Source organism: Hemibagrus wyckioides, linkage group LG25 (genome assembly GCF_019097595.1).
Source record: "Hemibagrus wyckioides isolate EC202008001 linkage group LG25, SWU_Hwy_1.0, whole genome shotgun sequence".
Classification (NCBI taxonomy): Eukaryota; Metazoa; Chordata; class Actinopteri; order Siluriformes; family Bagridae; genus Hemibagrus; species Hemibagrus wyckioides.
This window is the reverse complement of record NC_080734.1, coordinates 9,569,500-9,586,988: the sequence shown is the minus strand read 5'-3', so window position 1 is coordinate 9,586,988 and position 17,489 is coordinate 9,569,500. Positions and strand designations below refer to the sequence as shown.

The following is a 17,489-nucleotide window of genomic DNA, read 5'->3' as shown; positions in this document are numbered from 1 at the left end:
TACTGCATAATAGTCCCAGAAGCTACAGACACCCTGATAAAAATGAATATGCATATTAAAGAAGCTCCCTACACACACAAACTAACCAACACCCCTCTTTAACCAGGTTTGGACTTCATTTACATATTTTATGCCAGAATAACACTTGCTAGTAACTTGTTTATGACTTATTCAGATTTTCAGCCTGCCTTTTTTGACACCCTGGCCAGCCGGTGCTCTGAATTTCAGTCCTTTGCAGACTTTGCCAAGTGACTAGTCTGTTATTGGGTTCTCATGTTCTTCATACACCCTTTGGCGTGTTTAATACTGACTCATATCATTTACCGTGTATTACAGAAGGGATCCTATGCTGTAGTCAGAGACCTACTGGGCTAATGACGAAGTACACGTTATGTTATTTAACTTAATTTAAATTGCTGTGCATTTTAGTGTAACTAATACAATGCTGATTTATCATGCACTACATTTTGTCAAAGAAAGCATTCTGGAGAGTTAGGGCTTCATTTAATCCTGTTTAGTCCAGGTCAGACTGAACCTGCAATACCATAGAGAGAAGGTAGAGGGCAGTAATACAACAATGTGAGCAGTTAGTAGAAGTACAGCAATTTTAGCGGGCTTATAAAATAGCCTCCTAGAAGACATGTAGTGTACTAGGCACTCGTCAAATGCCATTGTGTCAACCTCAATGTAGTGCACATATGTAGGGCGTAGGGAGAGATTTTGGACTTAACCGCATAGAATGATGGGAAAACGGGTTAACAATAATGGCTTCGCTCTGGTTGTGATCTTATTGAAAGTTTCAGTAAGCAATCTTATCTAAAAAAAAAAGAAAGAACAGGGATTAAGCAAAAGTAAAAAAATATTTATATAATGAAGCAGGTATTGTGTGCGTAGTGCGGAGCGATTTCTTCACGATCTACACCGATTCATCCAGACAGGACTTTCCTTTTTCACTATGGTAAGGTGTAAATATAATTAGCATTAGCATTGTGCTAAATGAAAACACTCCATTCTAACTGATTCTCCGGCTAATTCGTGTTAAAACCCCATGCACAGGAAATTGGATTCATTTAGAAATGTTGTTAATGTTAGCCACTTTGCAAACTTACGCTTATTTCTTAGATAAATTTGTTGGATAAATGCGCCTGAAGCTGAGAGACACAGTGTCTAACTTACTGAAATCCAGCTGGAACTTCTGGATGCTCGAATACACCAGAAACATCTGGAAAGCTGTTTATTCACGTGCCCCGCTGTCTCGTGCCACGTTTTTAGTGTTGTGATTACAGCTGTACTGACCTCAGCTGTCCACACCCACTCTGCTTTATCGACACGGATGAACAGTTGGTCCATGTCTTTATAGATCTCGTTAATAATGATATTTTAAACATTTAATCGAAATTTATTGACGTTTTTGTCTCATTTATTGCTTATTATAACGTCTGAGAGATACAACAATAAGCAGTATACTGTGTATAGAGATCAGAACACGCGTATAGTATGAAATTATATGTTGAAGCATAAATTTATGAATGCGCCAAAGTGCGCATGCGCATGAACAGTGGCGCGTGTGTTGTGGTTTCAGTAATAAAGTGGAGGATAAAGTTTTGCAAGATACCTAAAGTAACATGAATATGGTTCAGTACTTAGTAAGTCATTTGTCTTTGGCTTCATCGATTAAGATGAATTAAACTGAAATTAACATCTAATTTCATACTTTTTGTCGAAGATTTGCTCCCACCCACCCACCCACCCACCCCTTTTCTCTTTCACATAAAGGTGTTTTAAACCTGAGAGTCCAGACTTACAAAGAAAGGCCAGGTGTGAGTGCAGGATTTCATTCCATCTAAGCAGAAGCTTCACCTGAGTGTACAGAAAGCCAAGTGTAGCTCCTTCTTAAATGGAATTAAAACCTGCACCCACTCTAATCCACCCTTTGTGGATTAGGGGACACCTCTAGTTTAAAACACCTTTATACACTGATCAGGCATAACATTATGACCTAATATTGTGTTTGTCCCCCTTTGCTGACAAAACAGCCCTGACCCATCATGCACTGTGTATTCAGAACCAGCATTAATTTCTTCAACAGTAGCTCGTCTGTTGGATCAGATCACACAGGTGCATCAATGAGCCTTGGCCCTTGCCCATGACCCTGTCTCCGGTTCACCACTGTTCCTTCCTTGGACCACTTTTGATAGATACTGACCACTGCAGACCGGGAACACCTCACAAGAGCTGCAGATTTGGAGATGCTCTGATCCAGTCGTTTAGCCATCACAATTTGGCCCTTGTCAAACTCGCTCAAATCCTTACGCCAGTAGCATAGCTATGGGTGGGCCTGGGCCCACCCACCTGACAGTCAGGCCCACCCAGTCAGTTGCTTGCTACAAAAAAAAATTGCTTTGACTATGGCGATTGCTGGATGCCTTTATACATGCCTTTGTCCGTATTAGGTTTTTTGGCACGTCATATGTTACTTCTATGAGTCAATTTTTGTACTTTCTGCGCAAGAGCGCCCTCCGGTTTCGAGGAAGAATGAAACGTCTCTACACTCATGCCGCCCCTCTCCCTCCACACCGAGCACATTTCACAGAGGGTCACCGAAGTTTGGTTGCACATTAAACTAAAATGAAACAGAGCAACTTACTAGTTTGTGTCAAAAAGACGTTGTGTGCAGCCGGAGGAGAAAGATAATTCCGATGTTCAGGAGCCATGAAGCTCAAGTAGTAAGGAGCTCTGCTAGTGTTCATTCACCTTTTACTCTATCACCAGCAGCACTTTATTCTCCAGTGTGTACCTCCCCTACATGCCAGTGTAAAAGTAAGCCAATCTACATTTTCCTACTATGTAGTTGTATAGTCATTGTTGTTCATTTCATGTGGTTTATGTGGCCGTTGAGCCATATATCGGACAGTTTACATACTGTCCTGCTGATTTGATAATGGTGTTGTGGCGCATCTGTCAGATGTGCACGCACGCGCGTGTGTATGTATGTGTGGTGTGGCCGCCGTGCTCATGCTATTCTTATTATGTTCTTAACATTGCTTACGATGACATACAAGCTTATGCTCTGATTAAATGGTGGTTTGTATTCAAGCAGGTGTAGTTATGTTGGCTTATTTTGATAAAAGATGCATTTTAGGCTAGGCCCACCCAATTTTCTCTGGGCCCACCCACATTGTGATTCCTGGCTATGCTAGTGCCTTACGCTTGTCCATTTTTCCTGCTTCTAACGCATCAACTTTGAGGACAAAATTTTCACTTGCTGCCTAAAATATCCCACCCACTAACAGGTGTCATGATGAGGAGATAATCAGTGTTATTCACTTCACCTCTCAGTGGTTAAAATGTTATGCCTGAACGGTGTATAACATGTTATCATTTGTTTATGTAAGTATAAGATTCCGACAGTCTACTTTCATAGCAGTGATGTTGCAGGGCTTTATGTAGTGTGTTATACTGTGTGCTTGTGAAACTGCTTAGTACGGTGCCCATGAAGTCAAATCTGAAAACACGATAACAAAACCGAAAACACAACAACAATTCAGACAAACCGGAAAAGGTAGGTATGGTTTGTGAATGGAATTCTTAATGCTGATTGGATGAGACATCTGTCGCTCAAGATATACAAGAAGTAGGAAATTGTCTGTCTCACTTTATTTCTTGTACATGTGTGGAGTTCTGCGTTCACTATTTAAATCATTTTTATTTTCACTAGTGTAACTTTAAATCTTTTAAAGAAAACAACAAACATATATTAATCTTTATAAGAAAATGGAATTCATTCAATGCTTCTTTGAGGATGGACGTTCGTAGCATATTATGGAATAAAGATTGGTGTGCGATGTCTAAAAACACCCCTAAAGAGCGCAGGTATGTTTCAAAGACAAAACTATTCCAGAGGTAAGAAGCGTTATAAGAGCAGAGCTGTATTCATATAACTTTCTACTGTCGTAGCCAGCTGTACTTCCTGTATATCGGAGTGTCTCTTCCAATCAGCGGTAAGAATTCCATTCACAAACTATACTATACACAAACTATATGTCTGGTGTCACCCAGAAGAGGATGTGCTCCCTGTTGAGTCTGGTTCCTCTCAAGGTTTCTTCTTTTTGGTCTCTCAAGGTTTTTTTTTCCTTGCCACTGTTTCCACTCATCAGGGTGATGGTTTGCTCATCAGGGACCAATGTCTGTTGTTAAAAGCGCTATAAACGTAAAATGGAAATGAATTGAATTGAATGCATTACATCCTGACTCTTTCATAAGTCAGTTTCACTGCCATTTGAGTAAATGTATGCGTTTATGTTTAACAGTCTGGAAACATAGATTTCACGGAGAGAAGCAGGTCAAGCACAGACACAAAGGAGAGGAAACGATCGAGCAGCAGAGGTGAGTGTTTATGAATCACTCCCTGCACATTTCTAGTGATTTTCTTGCTTTAAATACACAGTTCAGAATTCGACTGGGCTTATTAGGTGTGTTAGAGTAAGATGTGTGTAAGATAAATTCCAAAGAGAGCTACAGTCTATCTACCAATCTAAACTTGCTTATGTTCTATTGTTTCACACTTTCCAAAAGTAAAGTGCGTGGTTTAGCTCCTCTAAGTTGCCGTAGGTGTGACTGTGATGGAGGGAATGTAATGGTGTGCATGCCACAGTGCTCTGCTATAGACTGGCGACCCTTGCGTTTGTAAACCAAGTGTTCAAACGCACAGACTACTGAAGAATAACGGGAATCGGGAGCATGAATAAAGAGCCCAGCACTGTAGAAAGAGTGTTAATGAGAACAGGCAACCATGACTAAATATGGAAAGCAGAAAGAGGTCAGAGCTACAATAGAAGTCCTTACATATTGACTGAGAGCAGCAGGGACAATAACGCAACACAAAGCAGCCAAGATCCTGTTATTAAGAGGTCACAACATCCAACAGCATGTGTGTTACATTACCAACCTGAACAGTAGATCTGTCTCAGTATTATAATGAATAACAAGATTCGGGTTAAGTTCTGAGGATTTGACTGAAAAGTGATTATCTGCCTTTTGTCTCGGTCTTGGATCGATTGACAGGACGAGACGAAAAGAAGCGAAAACGCAGCCGAAGCAGATCCTCCTCTGTCAGTTCATCTTCCTCCTCAACATCCTCCTCCTCTTCGTCGTCATCTTCATCTCGCTCCTCTTCTAGCAGTAGCTCTTCACGCAGCAGGAGCAGCTCCAGTAGCAGTGGTGAGTTCATATGTAACTGAAAATCTTTGTATTAAAGTGCAGAATGCAGCTGATTTACAAAGGACATCATTTCGGTGTATAATCGGAGCAGTTGCTCAGTTTACTATTCATGAAACCCCAAATCACCAGATTTTACAGCCAGACTGTAGGCCTCTGTGTCTCAGTGCCAGTGGAATTGATAGTGTCATCATATTGAAACAGCTGTGAATTAGATCATGTACTGAAATGTTGGATTTCTATTCGATTATTATCCTGGAGGAGATGTGCTCCTGTAGACTATTAGTCATAAATGTCAAAAATCTTATTAAATAGATATTATATTAAATCACTTAATTCACGTTAGCCACATATCTATTTATTTGTGAAGTTATTACTGTAGTGAACCAAGTCCTTATAGTAGCTTTGATGTGGGGGGAAAAATGAACATTTTCACTTTTTCTACTTTCTCACCAGATTCTTACAGAAAGAAACGAAAAGTTTCAAAGAAAAGGAAGAAGGAGAAGCCTGGCAAAAAGGTATGTTTTTACTATTGTACAAAGTTCAGTTAACCTTAGTGTATTTTATTCACCCTACATGTGTCCTAAGCCTCTCAAACACACACACACACACACAGACACACTACAGCAATGACATGTTTAGTGTTCTTCATCAGTTGAATATTTTTGTTTATAGAAGCGGAAAAAAGACAAAGCACGCAAGCGAAAGAAGGACAAGAAACATAAAGGAGATGAAGATTCCTCTGGTCCTGTTCAGATTTCAAAGGTAATGGCTTAATGACACGTAATCTACACTAGAGTTCAATAAGTTCCCGTCATGCTGATGTGTGTTTTTGTTGCAGTACCTGAAGGAGAAGAAGCGGAGTGGCAAGTACAGCATGATCTCAGGGAAGAAGATCAAAATGAAGGTGAAGAAATCAAAGAAGGACAAACAAGTGAGTCATCAACTTGGTGACCTTGTACTTTAGCGTTATGTACTGCTGTTATATTGTGTGATGATGTGAACCATCTTTTTTTTTTACTACACAGCTTTTACTGATTGTGTGTCTGTTATGTAAATTTTATTTATTTTATGTTTTTTCTTGTTTCAGAGAGACAAGAACCGCGCTGAGCTTTTGGAGTTTCTGAACTCAACTTGCTAATTCGGACCCTGTGCTTCCACTTTCCCCATAATTCATTTATTTTATTTTTTTTTTATTGACTTAGTCTTGGCCAATCAGCTCTCAGGGAAATGCCTGTTATTTCCTGTAATGGACAGCACTGTGGGGCCTCATGCAGCTCACCACAACTGGAGAAAATTCTTATTTTGTTATCTTCTCTTTCTATATTATTTTATTAAGTTCCAATGCTACTCGCATAATATTCCTGTTATAAAGCGTCACTCTCGTGTGTTTGTAATTTTGAACTTTTTAATGAGGGTAATATTCCGTACTTTTAATCTACTTTCTAATTCAGACCACTATTACTGTAACATCACCCAGGTTTTTAAGATAAAAAAAAAACAGTGACTTTTTTTTAACCCAAGACAGACTGTTTTTTTGTTGTTTGTTTGGTTTTTTTTCCCAATATCCCAAATTTCACAATTACAACAAACACCATTATCATCTAAAAAGGACTTAATGGACATGTAGAAAAAAAAGTGGATGTGTAGAAAACATCAGTAGACACAATGGCACATTTTACATAAATATGATAAAACACAGTGGTGCAGCATTCACAATGTGTTTTTTGTCGTGTTTAAGTGGGTAAGAATTGAAAAAATGCATACATCTGTAAGGATTCTTAGATAAATAAAAAAAAGAAAACAAAGCAGTCCAAATGTGCTATTGGATTTATTTAAAGAACTAGTTTACTTGATGCAATGCAACAAATGATAAAGGCAGAGAGATAGAAAGAGAAAGTATTCTCTTTTTTTTTTTTTTTTTTTGAAGTTGCACCTTCTCACTTGTTAGCCCTGACTAATTATCAATGAGGAAAAAATATTGATGAGTGAAGTCAAAGGGAAAAAAGTCAGTTGAACTAATTGAGTCACAGTCTGCTGAAAGTCAGCTATTACATTGTCTGGCCACATTTAGCCCTGGGGCTGGACTTTGGACACATTGGATTACTTTTGTCTTAAAGTAACTACGTTTTGCCTAAAAACATCATTAGATCGGTTTAAGTATTTTTCTGTTTTATTTATTTGAATAAATAAAAAGTATGGTTGCACATAAAACTATATATATATATATACGCACACTACCAGTCAAAAGTTTGGACACATCTTCTAATTCCATGGTCTTTCCTGATGTTTATTTCTTTCTATGCTGAAGGCGGCCGAAATACACAATAATCTGGTTTGAACAGTTGATATTGAGATATGTCTGCTACTGATGCTCTGTAAAGCCTTCATAAAGGCTCTAATCTGAGGTGCTGTTAATTGGTGATTTCTGAGGCTGGTAACTCTAAATGAACTTCTCCTCTGCAGCAGAGGTCAGTTTTGGTCTTGCTTTACTGGGATGGTCTTCATGTGAGCCAGTTTCATCATGGTGCTTGATGGGTTTTGCAAATGCACTTGACAATACTGTTCTTGCAAGAACTATTCCAGAACACCTGACCTTCGTGTCTTAAAATAACAACTGACTGTTTTTTGTTGTCATTATATATGGATTACTGAAGTCCATGTGTGTTATTTCATAGTTTTGAAATCTCCAGCATTGTTCAAGAATGTAGAAAATAAAATCCTAAACAAAAAACACTGAATTAAAAGGTGTGTCCAAACTTTTGACTGGTAGTATATGTCTGGTGGCCTGGGGCCTAGGAAAACACAAAAACAGGGAAATTAATAACAATCAGCCAAAAATGACTAATCCGTTTTTTTTTGTTTTTTTTTGGGGGGGGGGGGGGGGGTAAGTTATATACTTTGTATTCTCTACATTCAGAAAATATAAACACACTTTTCATGACCTTGAAATGATTCAATTTTAATAAACACGGGTGTAAAAATCTGACAGACAAAATCTAACCACATGCCTAATATTGTGTTGGTCCCCCTTTTGCTGCCTAAATAGCCCTGACCCTTAATGCACTGTGTATTCTGACACCTTTCTATCAGAACCAGCATTAACTTCTTCAGCAGTTTGAGCAACAGTAGCTCGTCTGTTGGATCGGACCACACGGACCAGCCTTCACTCCCCACGTGCATCAATGAGCCTTGACCGCCCATGACCCTGTCGCCGGTTCACCACTGTTCCTTCCTTGGACCACTTTTGATAGATACTGACCACTGCAGACCGGGAACACCCCACAAGAGCTGCAGTTTTGGAGATGCTCTGATCCAGTCGTCTAGCCATCACAAATTGTCCCTTGTCAAATTCGCTCAAATTCTTACGCTTGTCCATTTTTCCTGCTTCTAACACATCAACTTTGAGGACAAAATGTTCACTTGCTGCCTAATATATCCCACCCACTAACAGGTGCCATGATGAGGAGATAATCAGTCTTATTCACTTCACCTCTCAGTGTTCATAATGTTATGCCTCATCAGTGAATCTTAATCCTTGCTAGATAAGTGTGCAAACTTCAAAGTTTTGAAATCTCCAGCATTGTTCAAGAATGTAGAAAATAAGTCACTAAACAAAAAACATTGAATTAAAAGGTGTATGTATGTGTATATATATATATATATATTAGAGATCAAAGAACAGAAAGATAAGACTGCAGTGGGCACATTAGTGTTGATACATCGCCTGGACTGATGAATCTTAATTTCTTCTGAGGTACACGGATGGTAGATCAAAAATTGGCACCAACAGCATGAATCCATGGACGTAAATTGTACCCTGGTAATATAATGGTGTGGGGAACAATTTCTTGACTCACTTTGGGTCTGTTAATACCAGTCAATCTTCACTTGGATGCTACAGACCATTTGGCAATTACAGCTGACCATGTGCATGCCTTAATTGCCACAATTTACCCATCTTCTAATGGCTACTTCCACCCTGATAATGCACAATGGTTTCATGTTCTTACTTGTCTATGCTCTTGCTCCGTGTGTGTGTGTGTTTGTATGGGTATCTGTATCTGTAACATGTTCTAAAATGTGAGCAGCTTACTCTACATCATCACAAGCATTTCATATGTAAACGGTCCCGGCGTGCTGACTATTAATGCTTGTATTATGAATGTAGCAACTACATTAATACTGTGGTTACTACTTTAAAAAATTAAAAATATATCTTGTATCACAATTCATATACACATATACTCTTATCTGTCATAAGTGGAAGGGTTTACATAGAGAATTTCATCACTTTTATTTATCATTTGCTTAAAAAATCACATATGACAATACACAGACACTAAAAGACCTACACTAATACTGAATCATTAACATACAGAAAATGTTACTATTTAAAAATAAAAAACAATACATGGATTTAAACCTAGTGAACATTTTGCACATGATTCTCAGTTTCCGTATGTAATCTTTAGGTTTGTATCTCAGAAAATACTTTTTATTTTGCCATTTAAAAAGTAGTTTATTGGGTACAGATTGCTAAATGCCATACAAACCAGCCCCTGAAAACATCCTTCACTGGAATTGACTATTATTATTGGATCTGCATTTAATTTCACAATTTTTTTCTCTTTAAACTTAAACCAGACCAATGGCATTCACATAGGACAGTAAGTGCCAGAGAGTCTTTGGAAATTCAGCAGGAGTGTTACGATACCATCGGTATGAAAGTATTAGAGAAATATTAACATTACCATTTTTCTATTGTAAATGAAATTAAAAGATTATTTATTGTTGTGTTTTTTAAAAAAGAAAATGGAAAGTGGTGTGTTTGGTGGTTATTACATCATGAATTTACCTTGTAAGGTTTTTTTTTTAATCCCTTGTGCAGCTCCATCCATGAAGTTGTGTTTTTGGAGTTCAAACATCCATCACACATGGCCATTAATGCCTTTGTGTCTGAAATCAGGCATGCTAAACACACGTTTATCAGCTGTGTGTCCAAGTCCTTTTTCAACATCCTGAGATATGGTGTGGACTTCCTCTAATCCAGAACTGCTAGAGGTGAGAGCAACAGAGCTGCCAAATGGATTTATTCTCATTCTGGATTTAAATGTAAGCATGGACAGACTGATGGAGCGCTTGTTGTTCCACTGTCGAGCCAAGCGCTGTGCCTCCTTCTCCTCCTGAATGCGCTCCAGTGTCTCAAGAAGAACAGCGCGGAAAAGACCAGAAACCTCTTGCACCTCTGGCTCGTTCTCTGTCAGAACCTGACGAAATCTGCCAAGGAAAATGAACCTGGATTAAGGAAACCTGGATCAGGTATAAGAGATCACTAAAGTGCCCATATTGTATGTATACTGCATATACAATGCTACAACAATATCACCGAGTTAAACTGTTGAATATTGTTGCTAGGAAGTGTACCTGGAAAATCTATTCCACATGTAACAGTATTCCAGTCTGTCAGGGTATTAAGTATACTGATTTAGTAATGAAAAAACTCACTGTATGATGGTTAGCTGTTCCAGAAGGGTGGGTGTTTGTGTAGGATGGGTTTGTGCTAAAGTATAAATTCATGCTTGTTATGTAACAGGGAAACATCTTCTGAGTACAAATCGCATTTCTTTTTCCTGGTTTGACTAGATGTCATGAGCAAAGGTATGTAGCTCTATCCCTGTCCCTGTATGACTCCAGCATAGTTTATTGCTTTTGCTGCTTTAATATAGATAGATAGATAGATAGATAGATAGATAGATAGATAGATAGATAGATAGATAGATAGATAGATAGATAGATAGATAGACAGACAGACAGACAGACAGACTTTATTGATCCCACGAGGGAAATTTGTGTGTTACTGCAACTTAATCTGTTAATTAATTGACTGGTTCATTTATGATACTTAGTGATGTACAGGGATCTACAACCTGGATAAAATACATTGGAATTTACAAAATTCAACTTATCTCAGGCCATGTAAATCAGGCCCAATGACAGTTAATTGGTCGTTGTGTATCTAAAGAAGCTCTCAGCCTCATAGGTCCAAAGGTTATAATGGTTCTGTTGTGTGTTCCACAAAGCCACTTTGGCAGAGCCACTCGTTCTACCCTCAAGAGGCCTAGATGTTCTTAGAGAGCCTTAAAATAGCTCACCATGGAAGGTTTTATCTTTATAATTAAATTATTCTGTGTGTGTTTGGTGCATGTGACTCCTAGAGAGGGAAATACACAAAAACCTTCTTGCATCTGAGGGTGTGAGTGAAAAAAACTGTATTTATAAATTCTGACTCTGAGCTTCTTTAATTTGGTTTAATTTTCTTTTATACAAAATGAGGAAATTATCAATTGTAGAAAACAACTGTATGTACCGAACCATATAGTAATACAGCTGTAACATTAATGCTTAAATTCCTAATCAATTATTTTAATGGCAGTGAAGGTGAATATGAACAGTCCTGATGCGTGCAGAGCCCCAGGCATGGGAGCACAGAAAGATTAACACTGATCACATAAACCCTATGGAATATAGCTGAAAAGATCAGTACTGATTACACACATGTCTAGGAAACAAGCTGTTCAAACTCAAACAAACCAGATTAGGATAAGCAGAAGAACCAGATGCACATACACCGATCAGGCATAACATTATGAGCAGTGAGAGGTGAAGTGAATAAGACTGATTATCTCCTCATCATGGCACCTGTTAGTGGGTGGGATATATTAGGCAGCAAGTGAACATTTTGTCCTCAAAGTTGATTTGTTAGAAGCAGGAAAAATGGACAAGCGTAAGGATTTGAGCGAGTTTGACTAGTCTGTGTTCCCGGTCTGCAGTGGTCAGTATCTATCGAAAGTTGTCCGAGGAAGGAACAGTGGTGAACCGGTGACAGGGTCATGGGTGGCCAAGGCTCATTGATGCACATGGGGAGAGAAGGCTGGTCTGTGTGATCTGATCCAACAGACGAGTTATTGTTTCTCAAATTGCTAAAGAAGTTAATGCTGTTTCTGATAGAAAGGTGTCAGAATACACAGTGCAGGGCTGTTTTAGCAGCAAAAGGGGGACCAACACAATATTAGGCATAATGTTATGCCTTATCGGTGTAAATATTCACATCAAACATGAAACAGAGAAGGTTCCATGATGACAAATATCGTTGTACCTTATGGGCAAATCACCTTGCTAGCCTTTTTACACTATTTTGTGATATTTCTGAAAAACTATAATTAATTATTGTCTATAATAATAGATCATTATATAAACCCATTGTTTGTTCATAATTAGCATTTGGTAATAGTAAATATATTAATACATACACATACATATCACTCACATGCAGAAAACCTATGAAGATGCATTTCGATATGTTATGCCAGTTTAGTTTCCTGGAAGTCTGAAACTTTGTCTCTGTGTAGTTGCAGGTATCTGATGTTGAGATAAAGTGATAAACATCGCTGATGTATAATTATAAATGAGTGATACGTTGAGCGTGTGGTTACCGGAGGATCACGGCTCCGCAGTAGGGCGGATGGACTTTGCTGCACAGGTCTTCGAGCGCCAGTCTCTCTCCGTGGCTGATGTCGTAGGACACGCGCGGCGCGCTCACCAGCCAGCTGTAGTCCACTCCGGTGCGCAGTCGCCGGTACTCGTTATCGCGCTCGCGCTGCAGTCTCTCCGCCTCTTTCATCTGCCAGCTGAGTTCGAGCATCAGCGTGTCCGTCACCACCTCAGCCGGCTCGCGCCGTGCGCTCCGGTACTGGGGCTCGCTCCAGCCGAACCACGACATGGCCATGTGCGCACGTGCTTTTTAGTCACACTGGGTCTGGAACGATAAAGTTACGCGTGCGGATTTACTTCATATTAAAATCTCAGTTATGAAACTGTTATGCAAATTCATCACATGACCCCATATTATTCATATGATGTCATATCACGCGCAATTTCAGGGTTGAAATGTACACTTGTTCTTACACTTGTGATCACATGGTTGGAAATTGTACTGTAAAGCACATTTTTAATTACCACACACACTCTGTAGACAGAAACATTTTATCTTACCATTTTGATCACCATCGGATTCAAGTTGTGTATTTATTTTACAAAATGTCTAACAACAGTGGGTAAATTGCAGATAATGGGTTACAATAGTGCTCATGCCATGTGGCATTTAACTATAAGGCTGCAGACAAAAGTATTATAATAGGCCTAGGTAAAGTCTCACCATGATATTATTTTTTAATATATTCTTCTGATATGGATTTGGTTATTTATTCCTTCTGAAATTGGTCTCTGGAAATTACAATATATCTCTGAAACATATACACTACCTGTCAAAAGTTTGGACACATCTTCTAATTCCATGGTCTTTCCTGATGTTTATTTCTTTCTACATTGTAAAACAATGCTGAAGGCGGCCGAAATACACAATAATGTCCTTTGAACAGTTGATATTGAGATATGTCTGCTACTGATGCTCTGTAAAGCCTTCATAATGGCTCTAATCTGAGGTGCTGTTAATTGGTGATTTCTGAGGCTGGTAACTCTAAATGAACTTCTCCTCTGCAGCAGAGGTCAGTTTTGGTCTTGCTTTACTGGGATGGTCTTCATGTGAGCCAGTTTCATCAGGGTGCTTGATGGGTTTTGTGAATGCACTTGACAATACTGTTCTTGCAAGAACTATTCCAGAACACCTGACCTTCGTGTCTTAAAATAACAACTGACTGTTTTTTGTTGTCATTACATATGGATTACTGAAGTCCATGTGTGTTATTTCATAGTTTTGAAATCTCCAGCATTGTTCAAGAATGTAGAAAATAAAATCCTAAACAAAAAACATTGAATTAAAAGGTGTGTCCAAACTTTTGACTGGTAGTATATGTCTGGTGGCCTGGGGCCTGGGAAAACACAAAAACAGGGAAATTAATAACAATCAGCCAAAAATGACTAATCCGTTTTGGGGGGGGGGGGGGGGGGGTTAAGTTATATACTTTGTATTCTCTACATTCAGAAAATATAAACACACTTTTCATGACCTTGAAATGATTCAATTTTAATAAACACGGGTGTAAAAATCTGACAGACAAAATCTAACCACATGCCTAATATTGTGTTGGTCCCCCTTTTGCTGCCCAAAACAGCCCTGACCCTTAATGCACTGTGTATTCTGACACTTTTCTATCAGAACCAGCATTAACTTCTTCAGCAGTTTGAGCAACAGTAGCTCGTCTGTTGGATCGGACCACACGGACCAGCCTTCACTCCCCACGTGCATCAATGAGCCTTGACCGCCCATGACCCTGTCGCCGGTTCACCACTGTTCCTTCCTTGGACCACTTTTGATAGATACTGACCACTGCAGACCGGGAACACCCCACAAGAGCTGCAGTTTTGGAGATGCTCTGATCCAGTCGTCTAGCCATCACAAATTGTCCCTTGTCAAATTCGCTCAAATCCTTACGCTTGTCCATTTTTCCTGATTCTAACACATCAACTTTGAGGACAAAATGTTCACTTGCTGCCTAATATATCCCACCCACTAACAGGTGCCATGATGAGGAGATAATCAGTCTTATTCACTTCACCTCTCAGTGTTCATAATGTTATGCCTCATCAGTGAATCTTAATCCTTGCTAGATAAGTGTGCAAACTTCCCACAATGAATGCCATGACTTGATCAAATCTTTAGACACTGGACACAATGGACATAAGCCTAATCAATTCAAATTTTAATCAGATTTCAGCTCTCGAAATGTCTGTGATACTTCTTCACTATTAAATTCTCATCAAAACAGACAAGAGCACTTGCGCACTCTGTACAGATGACAGACGAGAGTATTTTCAAATGTCTAAATGACCTAATAAAGCAGTATTGATGGAAAAGAAATTTAATCAGCGTAACAGAACTGATTGCATTAATCAGCAGTTATTTCCCCAGTAAAGTGAGCATGAACAGAAAACAGAGATCAGTCGAGTGAACAGATAATGATGTGCAATTGCTCAATGTGGATGAGAGTGATATGGATGATACTGATGATGATTAGTCATTTCCCACTGTAAACGCAATCCGCTATCCTTAAAATTTGGCACTGACTGCTTTGTGTAAATATTTATGTGTTATATTTTTTAAAGTAGAAAGATCAGTGATCATAATCCCAAAAGAGCAAAAATAATCCCAAAAGAGGTGAATGGATGCATGAAGCTGTAACCATCACCAGTAAACGAGGACATTAATATGTGCATACGGAGCAAGTATGATATATATAGCCGTGGCCAGTCCTCCGTGTTAAATGCTCTTTGATGGTCCACTATTTGAAAACAGAAATCTTCTGTCATGTACTAGAAACTACCATGTTGGTTTGAATGATTGTCATACTTAGATTTAATACATCAGCTACTCTACTGTGTCGTACTGTACCACTTTTTTTTGTATTTGTATTGTTTTATATATGAAAAATTAATAAGATCAGCATTATACTGTGGTCATTTAATAAATACTCTGCAGATACTGTAGCAGTTGAAATAATTACAATAATCCAGCATCGCTGGTACGTACCTTAAGTTCTTTTCTTAAGACTTAAACTCCAGCTCTAGATCTTCATCAGACTTCAGGTTACAGTTTTCAAGACGTGTTCAAATTGGTTTGCTTTTTGCTTTCAAGTGATCGTCCTTGTATACTGTGCTCTCTCTCTCTCTCTCCCTCTCTCTCTCTCTCTCTCTCTCTCTCTCTCTCTGTCTCTCTCTCTCTCTCTCTCTCTCTCTCTGTCCCTCTCTCTTTCTTTCTTAGTACAGTCCACCCACTTTTCTCTCTCTTTCTGTTTTACTTTCTTGCCCTCTCTCTTGTTCTCTTTAGTTCAGTCTACTCACTTTGATCTCTCTCTCTCTCTCTCTCTCTCTCTCTCTCTCTCTCTCGCTCTCTCTCTCTCTTTGCTTTGCTTGTCCCTGGAGCGCTGATCCAGCACAGGCTGCTTTATAGTGAACAGCCTAATTCACATTCTCCCTTCCTCCCTCCCTCACTGAAGTAGCTCCTCACTCACTGTTGCTATAGCAATGTTCTGTAAGCCTTACAAAGACAAGAGGCTGACGCAGAGAGAGAGAGAGAGAGAGAGAGAGAGAGACAGAGAGACAGAGAGACAGAGAGAGACAGAGGTCACCTGGGCCGTAAATAGATTACTTGCATGCATGTGGGCTAGGATAGCAGTGTTCTGCAGCATTACACCCATTAAAAGTCATTATTTAACATGTTTATTTCACTTTGTGTTGGGAATTGTGATGAGTATGATAAATGAGTATGGTGAGTCACTCACAGTGCTTTTAAAATAAGTTAATAACTAAATATTTTATTGTGATCCGAGGGAGATCTTTTGTTATTATGAACCATTTTATATTTGCACACCCACTATTATAATAAAAAAAAGACAAAAATATGTTTGTTTGTTTGTTTGTTTGTTTGTTTGTTTGTTTCACTGGATCTATATACCTAATAAATTTAGGGAATTTTATTTCAAACAAATATTGAAAACAAATTTCTAAATGCAAAATGAAGGCAACAACTGATTGAAAACAAATTTAGTTATCCAAAGTGGAGATTTTGATTTTCGTGCCTTTCAGCAATAATTAACATGGGTGTATTGTACAAATAAGATTTGCTTCTGTTTGGCACTGTTAGAAACTGAGACTTTCTTTGCACTGGATTTATAAGGCTATTTCACTCAAAACAGACTTCTGAATGGATGCTGAAGGCATCAACTGGTGGACACCATGCTCTTCAGATTCTATTCAGGGTATTTACCTGTGAATGTAGGTCAAGTTCTGGTGGTAATCATATTACCGTTAGATTTTAGAAATAACACATTACACACTGCAGCAGGGTATCTAGCTTCACAGAGCTGTGCTGGTCATGATGAGTCAACACATAATAATGACACTCCTTGTTAAACCTAGACTCAGACCTAGTACACCATGGTTAGATAAAACTACAGAAGCCCAAAGCCTAACGGATGGATAAGAGATAAAGCCCTAAATCCTAACATATGTCTCAGCTAATCAGGATCTCTCTCTCTCTCTCTCTCTCTCTCTCACACACACACACACACACACACACACCCTACATAAGTGACATCAGCTCCTCTTCTCAGTACTGATCCCTAAGCAGGGTCAACTGTGGGCTAAACATCATTTAGAATTAAATTACCTAAATTCCCAACTCCAGGGCTGCTGGTTCAATCCTGAGCTTGGGTTAATGTCTGTGTATCAATTTACACAACCCTTCCAGCTCC

General features: G+C 38.9%; 2 protein-coding genes across 2 annotated transcripts; one reads left to right on the top strand and one right to left on the bottom strand.

The window, feature by feature from the left end:
- Nucleotides 1-717: 717 nt before the first annotated feature.
- si:ch211-22i13.2 (uncharacterized protein LOC553945 homolog) lies at nucleotides 718-7,028 on the top strand. Its single transcript, XM_058378875.1, has 7 exons — nucleotides 718-958; nucleotides 4,311-4,386; nucleotides 5,065-5,220; nucleotides 5,674-5,735; nucleotides 5,893-5,982; nucleotides 6,059-6,151; nucleotides 6,308-7,028. The coding sequence occupies exons 1-7, from the start codon at nucleotides 956-958 to the stop codon at nucleotides 6,356-6,358; spliced, it is 531 nt and encodes a 176-aa protein (XP_058234858.1). The 5' UTR covers nucleotides 718-955; the 3' UTR covers nucleotides 6,359-7,028.
- Nucleotides 7,029-9,499: 2,471 nt separating this feature from the next.
- rd3 (retinal degeneration 3, GUCY2D regulator) lies at nucleotides 9,500-16,148 on the bottom strand. The gene is made up of 3 exons (XM_058378874.1): nucleotides 15,767-16,148; nucleotides 12,714-13,036; nucleotides 9,500-10,497 (listed from the first exon to the last, which is right to left on the bottom strand). Exons 2-3 carry the CDS (start codon nucleotides 13,004-13,006, stop codon nucleotides 10,149-10,151), a joined length of 642 nt encoding a protein of 213 aa, XP_058234857.1. The 5' UTR covers nucleotides 13,007-13,036; nucleotides 15,767-16,148; the 3' UTR covers nucleotides 9,500-10,148.
- Nucleotides 16,149-17,489: the final 1,341 nt, after the last annotated feature.

Excerpts from the sequence above, each read along its gene's own strand:
- si:ch211-22i13.2 (XM_058378875.1), top strand. Across the intron at positions 4,387-5,064 it reads GAAACGATCGAGCAGCAGAG|GACGAGACGAAAAGAAGCGA; the intron begins GTGAGTGTTTAT and ends ATCGATTGACAG. Across the intron at positions 5,221-5,673 it reads GAGCAGCTCCAGTAGCAGTG|ATTCTTACAGAAAGAAACGA; the intron begins GTGAGTTCATAT and ends CTTTCTCACCAG.
- rd3 (XM_058378874.1), bottom strand. The coding sequence starts at position 13,006 with ATGGCCATGTCGTGGTTCGGCTGGAGCGAGCCCCAGTACCGGAGCGCA. Across the intron at positions 10,498-12,713 it reads TGCGGAGCCGTGATCCTCCG|ATTTCGTCAGGTTCTGACAG; the intron begins GTAACCACACGC and ends TTTCCTTGGCAG.